General features: G+C 61.3%; 1 protein-coding gene across 2 annotated transcripts in view; it reads right to left on the reverse strand.

Annotated features, from left to right (window-relative positions):
- Positions 1 to 7,086: 7,086 nt before the first annotated feature.
- The window catches only part of HGFAC (HGF activator), a 7,956-nt gene continuing 4,953 nt past the window's right edge, over positions 7,087 to 10,089 (reverse strand). For both annotated transcript variants that reach the window (XM_024745146.1, XM_024745147.1), the window contains 4 exons: positions 8,999 to 9,138; positions 8,479 to 8,619; positions 8,229 to 8,377; positions 7,087 to 7,339 (listed from right to left, as the gene is read on the reverse strand). In XM_024745146.1, coding sequence (XP_024600914.1) covers positions 7,157 to 7,339; positions 8,229 to 8,377; positions 8,479 to 8,619; positions 8,999 to 9,138 — 613 coding nt within the window. In that variant the 3' untranslated portion in view covers positions 7,087 to 7,156. The remainder of the gene's footprint in view (positions 7,340 to 8,228; positions 8,378 to 8,478; positions 8,620 to 8,998; positions 9,139 to 10,089) is intronic.

The following is a 10,089-nucleotide window of genomic DNA, read 5'->3' on the forward strand; positions in this document are numbered from 1 at the left end:
CTGCTCTATGAAGGCCCCCGAGAGTCCCCTTTGCAGTGGGGGAGCTCTGACCTTCCGGATTTCCCCTCCTCCACCCTATAGCTCCAGTCCAGCTGCCCACTGTTCTTTGGGAACCCAGGTGGTTGGGGGACCTGGCAGGTCGACATCTCAGACTTCAGACCCCATCTATCTCTAAGACAACCTCTGACATTCACCCCTTCAGGAGCAACCAACAAGGCGAGGGGCCAGTGGCAGAGATGGGGCAGCTCCCTAGAAGAGCTAGGAGAAGCAATGTACCCTACTCGAGGTCCCACCCTAAGGGAGCTGATGTCCCGCCGGGAGGAGAGGGGAGGGCTCAGTGGTGTCCTGTTACCCTGAAATCTGCCTTGTTGTTCCCAAACAAGTGTACGCATCTTCATCCCATCCAGGTCTTGCCTCTCACGGAGGAGGAACTAACGCTCAGAGCTGCGGGCGCCTCCAGGACTGACCCACGTTGGCTGAGCCCCAAGCGGGGCACAGGATCCATGGGGGCAGGCAGAGCCCTGGGCTGGAGTCCCAGCTCAGCAGCCACCATGCCGGGCACAGAGAGGGCCAGGTCCTTCCTCCCTGGGCACCCACTCCCCCTCCTCACTGTCTCTGGGGAGCTGAGAAGGCAGGTCCCTGGTGGGCACCACCCTCATTCAGATGCCCTGGGGATGTCTTGCCAGGGCGTAATACAGAGCAGCGTCACGCCAGGCCCAGGAAGCAGCTCTGTGTCTCCTGTGTCCCCTCCTCCAGCACCACCTCCAGGGGCACCTGTGCAGCCCCCAGCCGCCTTCTGCAGAGCAGTTGCCCGACTACAGAGCCCCATTCACGCTCCCCACACATCTCAGGCCCCCAGGGGCTGGCCCAGGACAGCCGGTGTGGAGCCCGGTGGCGCTGGGGGCTGTGGCCACCAACGCATCCGCCGCCCCAGGCGCCTGGCACTTGGTCATCCCTGCAGGGAGGGTCAGTGCCCCGCTGCATTCCTGAGCGCTGGACCCGACCCAGGCTCCTGCCGTGCCTGGAAGCTGCACCTGCTCCGACACTGGCCCGAGAGAATGCGGGCCGCCGTGAGGACAGACGGCTCCCCCTGCCCCACGCCGCCTACTTAGAGGTGGGATTTGCCTGCCTGGCTCCCACTCCCAGACCCTGGCTGGGCTCCTGGCCTCTCTCTCCTAAGTTCCTGCTGTGGACCGAATGTTTGTGTCCCCACCCCCCAAATTCACGTTGAAGCCCAACCCCCAAGGGGGTGGTATGAAGAGGTGAGGCCTTTGGGAGGTGACAAGGTCACGAGGGTGGGGTCCCCAGGACTGGATTACTGTCCTTATAAGAAGAGGCATGAGGGACAAGTTCCTTCTCCTCACCCAGCACTGAGGACACAGCCAGAAAGCAGACATCTGCACGCCTGGAAGAGGGCTCTCACCTGACCCCAGCCTGGCATCCTGATCTCTGATTTCCAGCCTCCAGACCTGTGAGAAATGAACCTGTTGTTTTAGCCTCGCGGTCTACAGTGTTTTTGTTATAGCAGCCCGAGCGGACTAAGACAGTTTCCCCAGCTGTTGCAGCCAGAGTTGCTGGTTGCAAGTGGCAGAAGCTGACTCTGGCCACTGAAGCAGGAAGGAATCTGCTGGAAGAATGTCAGGTGTTGAGTAGAACCCAGGGGAGGTGGGGATCCAGCGGGAGCTGCAGGACATAGGGCGCCAGGGGAGCACAGCCACGCTCGTGAGACCGGACGCCACGCCCGCCCTGCGCCACTGCCCTGCCGGACTCCACAGCCGCCTTCCAAGAAGCCCCCCGACCGTGGGTCAGAGCTGTACCACCGGCTGGCCACACAGCCACGGGCACTGCTGCTGGACATCACTGCCAAGGACACTGCCACCACTGCCAGACTCCACGGCCCCAGGGCAGTGTCACCCCATCAGTGGCTCTGCAGCCGGGGGACCTGCCGTCAGACGCTGCACCTGCCGTCCACCACCCAAACGAACTTTAGCCATCACACGACTTTTCTGGCCTGCTTCCCCTCCCAGCCTGACGTTATTATGATGAGCCCCCAAATGAGATGATGTATGTGAGGGTCTCTCAAAATGATCACGGGTTTTACAAACACAAGGGAATGATGGGGACCAGGGCCAGGCCACCTTGTCTTGTATCTTCAGGTGCTCAGTGAGGCTGGAGAAGGACACACACCAGCTGATCGTGGCAAACTCTATGCCTGTGTCCACCCGAGCGATACCCTGTGTCACTCCTTCACAATTCCCAGCTCCCCTCGGTCAGGTGGGGCCACATGAAGGGGCTCTGGCCAGCAGAGTGGGAGGAGGTGATGACCGCCACCTCCCCGCCCTGCACGTCTGCCACTCTCCTCATCCACTGCAGGGCGAGACGGGGTGTTATGGACCCAACTGTGTCCCCGCTAATCCATCTGTTGAAGCCCTAACCCCCAATATGACAGTATTTGGAGATGAGATTTTTTTTAATATTTAAATATCTATTTATTTATTTACTTGGCTGCACCAGCTCTTACTGGTGGCACGTGGGATCTTTTAGTTGTGACGTGCGGTATCTAGTTGCCTGACCAGGGATCGAAGTGCAGAGTCTTAACCACTGGGCCACCAGGGAAGTCCCTGGAGATAGGATCTTTAAGGAGGTAATTAAGGTTAAATGAGGTCATAAGGGTGGGCCCCTAATCCCATAGGACCGTGGCCTTAAAACACAGGGAGAAACACCAGAGCTCTCTCTGTCTCTCAGCACACACACAGGGCAAGGCCACGTGAGGACACAGCAGGACAGCGGCCGTCTGCAAGCCTGGAGGAGAGGCCTCCCCAGAGATCAACCTTACTGGATCTTCATCTTGAACTTCTGCCTCCAGAACCACGAGAAATTTCTGTTGCGTGAGCCCTGCAGTCTGTGGCCTTCTGTTAAGGCCTCCCGAGCAGACCGGTACAGACAGTGTGGAAGATTGAGTAAATGGCTGCAAATTCCCCTCACCTGCACCCACACCCCTTGAAATGCGACCTCCTCCCACCGAGAGGTGGAGCCTGCCTCTCTACCCCGGAATCCGGCTCTACCCCGGAATCCACTTTGAGCAGCTCACGTCCACTCTTTCTTTGGAACCCAGCCACCACCATGTGAACGGGCCCAGGCTAGCCTGCCGGATGACAGAAGACGTGTGTGGCCCGGTCACCCCACAGCCCCAGCCAAGAGCCAGCCAGCCCCCGGGGGCAGAACCGCCTAAGACCCACTGACGACCCAGGTACGTGGCGGAGCGAGCCCAGGCAGCGAGAAGCACCCCGCCAAGCAAGGCCACGTTACCAACCCGCCCGGCGTCGTGAGCTCAGTACGTGGCTGCTTGTACGTCGCTGCGTTTGGCCGTCATCTGTGTCATCACAGCAGCACTCTGATACACGATGTCCGGAAGCTCTGCAGAGAAGGAGCCTGGACCCCGCCGAGTCGCCACGGCCAAGGGCACCGGCAAACGTCCAAGCTGAACAGGAGTCCGCACACAGCAGGCGGGATGAGTCGGGGAGACGCCCCACCCGCACGTGCTGTGGTGGAGGCCGCAGCACAGCAAAGACCAAAGGCACGAAGGCTGCCGGGTGGGGTTGGGGGGGGCGGAGTCATGGCAAGAGAGCAACAGTTCAACTTAAAGCGGATTTCTCAGCAGACGGCGGACCACCACCCAAGTGCTGACAGCCAGTAACTGCTGATGTGTGAGGTGCAATGCCAAGCGAACAGCTTTACGGCAACAGACGTGGAAATGGAGACAGATACACTCACGGAAGTGTCACTTCCTAAAGCTAGCTCATGGAGAAACAGTGTTCCCCACAAGTCCCAGAGCATGAAAAAATGGCTCTGTAGTTAAATAACATCCTGCAAAGAAAACACTGGGCCCAGGGAATTTTATAGGAGATTCTACCAAACTTTCAAAACACAGATCATTCCAGCTTTCTGCAGCCCTCCAGTGGATCAGGAAAGAAGGGACATTCTTGAACTCTTTCTATGAGATCAGTACAGCCATTCAAAGAGTATAAGACAGTCATTCCAAGAGTATACGAGAGGAAAATTACAGGCCAGTGTCACTCAGGAACGTAAATGTAAAACCCTAAACAAACTTTAAGTCAATCCAAGAAAAGCTTATAACAAGTATGACAGAATGTGTAAGCCAGGGCCCCAGCAGCTGACACTACATTAGGACAATTCAAGGAGGGATTATTCACAAAGGTGTGCTCTTGGAAGGAACCACACCTTTGTACGTAAGGGGCACAGTACGTGACTGTGTAGCCCCCGGCCAGTCAGAGAGCCGTGGAACCACCTCTAGACCTGAGGTGGGGGGGTTCCCTGAACCATGAAGGGGCGTCATTTGCATCTTGGGAGGATCACGGCCTTCAGTTAAGGGATCTGGGTGTATCCCTTGCTGGGGTACCGTCACAAAGCACCACAGACCGGGGGCTTAACCAACAGAAATCGTCTCACCATTCTGGAGGCCAGCAGGGCTGGGTCCTTCTGACGGTTGAGAACCTGCTCCAGGCTCTGTCCTTGCCTTGTTGAGGGGCCGTCTCCCCCCTGCGTCTCTTCACATCATCTTCCTTCTATGCATGTCTCTGCGTCCAAATTTCCCCTTCTTAGGGGAACGCGGTCATATCGGATCAGGGCCCACACTCTCTAAAGATCCTCTTTCCACATCAGGTCACATTCTGAGGTCCTAGGGGTTAGGACTCCAATATACGAGCTTGGGGAAGACACAATCCAACCTATAACACTGAGGCGACCCCAGAAGAGGGAGCCAGGGAAATCAACACCCCAACCTCACACTCCTCCCTCCTCTGACCTTCTGCTGAGGCTCCCCCAAAGGGCACAGGAGCCCACTGACACAGCCCATCAAGATCAGCCTATGGGGCACAGGGCAAGGTGGGGAATAAATGTGGAGAAGCCGACGGAAGGTAGCTGGCTCCCACCCTGACTCAGCACGGCTCACTACAGGAATGCAAGGCTGGCTTGACGTTAGACCATCTGTAAATGCACGTCACCTCTTTAACAGATCCGCGCTCAGCACTCACAGGGGAGGAGGTCAGGGAGAGCTCACATCAGGCAGAGGTGCAGTGGGACTGAAGCAACACGCTTCCTGGAGGCCGAGAACAGGTGGTCGGAGGTCCGAGATTCACGAGTGGGAGCCGCTCCACCCTCCACGCTCCTGGGGCACCGGCACCAGCCTCCACTGTCCTGGCTGCAGTCAGCGTGCTGGGGCTTCAGCAGCACGTCCCGGTCCGCTCAAGGGCTCTGAGCCCCACCCCCGGCATTTGGGGCGATGGGCACACACACTGCTGTCCTCCCAGTGCCCGTCTCTCTTCCTCCGGCTTTGCTGGGGGCAGTGCACGTCCCTGGTGATTTGTCTGGTCCTGTCGTGACAACCCTGTTCCCTGCCCTCCCAGCTTCCTCTGCAGCTGGGTGTGGCCACAGGACCCCATTCAGGCCCCCTTGGTCAGGCCTCTCAGCGCTCCAAAGGCTGAGTGAAGGGGGAGGGGCGGTACGGGAGGGAATGTTCTAGGCAGCAGTGGGAGCACCGCCCGCAAGGGCCCTGGTCAGTTTCACGAACACAAGGAGGCCCGAGTGGTCAGAGTGTAGTTGTGGGGGCAGAAGAGGGGCTGGAGGCAGGTGGAGTCAGACCACACAGAGACTGGGGGTAGGCTCCCAGATGGGAGGGGTGACATGGAGGAAGCCCTGGTGTGTCACCCGGACAGGTGGCGAGACCTGGTCCAGGTGGAGCTGTGGAGATGACAGCAGAGGGGAGTAGGGACTGTGGGGAGAAGGACCCCACCCTCTGGGCTGCTCTGGGCAGGAGCCCCATGCCCAGAGCAGGATGGGTGGGGCTGGACTGGATGCACTGAATGCCACCCTCTTCCTGACCCTCCCTGAGACCAGGGGTCCCAGCACCGGGCACCGCTCTGACCCACCCCCATATACCCAGGCCTCTTCTCCTGACCACAAATGTCATCACATCCCCACCCTGCTGTCCCATCAGGGGCACTTGGGACACCCCCAGTACCTCACTACAGCCCACCCCCACACACACACAATCCCACCCTCTTTGGCCTCAGCCACACTTCCCTACTTTGATTCAAATAAGCCACTACCAGGGACTTCCCCGGTGGCACAGTGGTTAAGAGTCCACCTGCCAATCCAGGGGACACGCATTCGAGCCCTGGTCCGGGAAGATCCCACATGCCGCGGAGCAACGAAGCCCGTGCGCCACAACTACTGAGCCTGCGCTCTAGAGCCCACGAGCCACAACTACTGAGCCCGCGTGCCGCAACTACTGAAGCCCGCGCACCTAGAGCCCGTGCTCTGCGACGAAGAGCAGCCCCCGCTCGCTGCAACCAGAGGAAGCCCACGCGCAGCAACGGAGACTCAACACAGCCAATAAATACATAAATAAACAAGTAAACAGATTTATAAAAATAAATAAATAAATGAGCCACCACCAGCCTCCTGTCTCAGGACCCTTGCATGTGCTGCTTCCTCTGGCCCAGGGTTCTGGGCCCTTTGGGCATCTCAGATCCCGTGCCCACAGTGTCTTGCCTGGCTGGTGCAACCCACTACCCTCCACTCACCCTGGCATTGGGGCTCCTCCCTTCCCCTGGCTTCCTTCAGAGGAAGTCTCCAGTTCTCCCCGCCTAGAAAACACAGCTGAGGGAGAGCTGCAGTCGGGCGGGCTGCCTCCTTGAAGCAAAATGATAGCCAGGGGTTTTCCCGAATAACCTGTCTTAAGTTCTAGCGTCCGCTGCCGTGGGACAGCCCAGGGTGCCCGGACCCAAGCCCCACTTGCCTGGGGGAGGGTCTGAGAGGGGTCTGGCTGGGTACAGCTCCTGCTCTGGAGAAGGTCTAGTCTGGATCCCCGTCCTGACTGCCCAGGCCATGAGGCCAGACCTTCCCTGTGGGGTCACAGGCTCCCTTCTCCTCTGAGCAGCTGGGGTGCTGGCTTGGGGCCCCCAGCCCTGAAGCCACAGCATCCACAAAGCTGGGTCGGGGGTCACGGCCTGGGGGCGGGGAAGGCTGAGCTGGCGGCAGCGGGACAGGCAGTGTGGGCCGGGGTCTTTTTGGAAACATGTTTATTGCCAGTGAGGAGGGAACGGCAGGAGGCACGATGTCCGCAGGGGTGGTCTCAGGAGGGATTCACAGGCCGCTTGGGGGGCCGAATCCGGTCGCTGATCCAGTCCACGTAACGGGTCACACGGGTGTAGACGCCGGGCTTGTTGAACTGCCCGCAGCCGTCACCCCAGCTGATGACGCCGTACAGGTAGGCCACGCCATTCTTCTCGCAGGCCAGGGGCCCGCCTGAGTCCCCCTGCGCAGAGCGGCCGGTCAGAGCCTGGGGCCTGGCTCAGGAGACTCACGGCTCAGCTCCTCGACACTCATGAAATAGTCCACCACCCCCTCACCCCAGGCTCCCTCGCCCCAACCCGGAACATGCCTCCAGAGGGGTCAACCCTCGAGGTGGGCTTCCCGAGAGCTTGGGCACAGATGACATGGGTATTCCAAGTAAGGGGGTTGCCCCCCTTCCCCCAACCGCATAGGCAGGGCGCCCTCCCAATAGTGGGCTGCTGCGGCCCCCTCTCGCCTCCACAACCAGCAGAGCCCTCCTCCATCTGGGTCCCCCCTCCACCCACCATGTGCACCAGGCGGCCCCACGCTCCAGAAGACCTGGCAAACCCCTATTCACCCCCTGGGACAAGTGCCAGCGCCCCTTCCTCCATGAAGCCACCCTTGACTTCCCCCAGGGCGCTTGCTGTACCACGTGGTTGAGTGCCGAGCCCCCCCTCCTTTGCCACCTGTGAGTTGTGTGACCTGGGAAGACTGAGCAGACCTCTCTGGGCCTCAGTCTCCCCACCTATAAAAGTGGGGAGTAGAGCAGCTTCTCCAACTCAGCACTGACGTGCAGACCCGAGGAGCCCTTGAGAAACGGGACACTGGGATCGGCCGATCGCTCGAGCCCATTTGGGAGAACTCTGGGTGAAAAGGGGTTTGGCCTTCGACATCACGTGGACAGCCCTGCCCTTGGCTGGACGGCTGGCCCGAGCCTGGGCTTTGGGAGTCGGCCCCTCCCAGGCCTCAATCCCCGCCTCCTGTGAGCAGGGACCCCACTCCTGGCCCCCGGGCCTCCAGCAACAGTGAGCGTCCATCCTGGGGGTGCTCCCGGCCGGCCCTGTGCTCCCAGGGCGGCCATCCCAGCTCACCTGGCAGGCGTCAGACCTGCAGTCGAAGTAGCCGGCGCAGAGCATGTTGGGGCTGACGTCTGCCCCGTACACCTCCGGGCTGCTGCACTTGTGGTCGGCGACCAAGGGGACCAGGGCCTCCCGCAGCACGCTGGAGTAGCTACTCACATCTGACGGCCGACAGGGGGCACTCAGCCTGGGCGAGGCTTGCAGGGCCGGGCCGCTGCTCCGGGGGGGCACGACGCTGGCCCCTCGCGCCCACCCCACTCACTCTCATCCTGGTGGCCCCAGCCCGCTATCTGGCACTTGTGCCCAGCGGGGAAGGTGCTGCCGGGCTCAGGCAGGCAGATGGGCTGGACGAACTGGGAGCGGACAGCACAGCGCTCCCCCTTCTTCTCCAGCCGGATCAGAACTGGACGGGAGAGAGGCAGGGGGTCAGCCTGCGGCCTGGGGGCCCACGATGGGCCGAAGGTGGCTGCTGAGTCACACGGGGTCCAGCCCCACCGGGCAGAGGGGCTGCGGCCTGGGAGGCCCAGGAGGCGACAGGAGGGCCAGCAATGCTGGCCAGCCAGGGTTTCCTCCAGCCGCGCCGAGGCCACTCGGCCACACGAGCTGCTCTCACTGCCCTCCCCCCGCCCTTCCCCGCTCTGTCTCTCCTTCCCCTCCCCCTCCCTCCCACCAGTCCCCTGAGTGTCTGAGGACCCTCCCCTGCCTGGCACCCACTCCCAGCCTCTCTCCTGGCTCTGGCCCTGGGTGTGCACAGAGCACACAGCACCGGTCCCGAGCCTCACCGAGGTCATGGTCACTGGGGTTGAACACTGAGTACAGGGGGTACGGGATGTACTTCTCTATGCCGAACGTCTGCGTCACGGCCGTCGTGCGGTTGAAGAAGTGTTGGCCAAGCACCACAGAGACACTTTCCCTGGGGGGGCTGTGCAGTGGGAGCTGGTGGCAGCATGACTCTCGGGCCCCTGAGGTCAGCTCGCCCCCTACCCACGGGGACAGAGCATCCGGTAGACGATCCCAGGAGGGTGACGCTGTGCAGGGCCCCCGCCCCCACCAGGCCCTGGGAGAGACCTGAGCAGGGGCTGAGGTGTGGGCCGTAGTGCAGTAGGGAGTGGGGAGCTAGGGCCACAGCCCCCGTCCTGGCAGCACCGCCTCTAAGGCAGCGGCATGAATGACCCTGGGGGGCCTTGTGCAGGTCTAGGTGGGGTCTGCGCTGACATGCACCCACGTTGCTGCGGATCCCAGCTCTGGGCACCGGTTCTGCCCCACGCCCCTGCTACAGGGGCAGGCCTCCTGTGAAGTCACCCGTGGGGCCAGGAGCCTGAGTACTCCCCTCACCCCCCGCACCTGCGCACGAATGCCCTGTCCCACCCACCTCCTCCAGCCCTGCTTGGCCCAGGCCAGGGACCAGGGTGCTGGGGTCCAGCCCACAGGGGACGGGCCCCTCCACCCAGCCCCTCCCTGGATGTGAGCAGAGAATGCCTGCTCCCCTTCTCCAGCCTCTTAACCACCCCCATCCCATCCATACTGGGGAGGCCTCAGGAGTCCTGTTTCACAGGTCGCACAGCGGTCAGCACAGGGCAGGACGTATGCCCACTGCCCCCCACCCCTACGCTGTAGTCCCTGGGGTGACTGATGGGGACTCACCGTCGGACTCTCACGCTGCCAAGCCCCCAGCCCCCGCTCACGTCCCACTCCCTGGGATGCCTCTGTCAGGCCCGTTCCCTCCCACTGAACCCCCCCAGAGTGAGCCCCCCACTCCCCACGGCAGAGCCTTGTTCCCATCACAGCCGTGAGGAACGGGGGACGGGTTGGCCTTTCTCGCTCTGAGCTCGCTGTCCCCCACCCTGGGGTGTGGTAGTGGACCTCGCACCCC

This window comes from Neophocaena asiaeorientalis, unplaced genomic scaffold (assembly GCF_003031525.2).
Source record: "Neophocaena asiaeorientalis asiaeorientalis breed wild unplaced genomic scaffold, Neophocaena_asiaeorientalis_V1.1 scaffold65, whole genome shotgun sequence".
In the NCBI taxonomy this organism is placed as follows: Eukaryota; Metazoa; Chordata; class Mammalia; order Artiodactyla; family Phocoenidae; genus Neophocaena; species Neophocaena asiaeorientalis.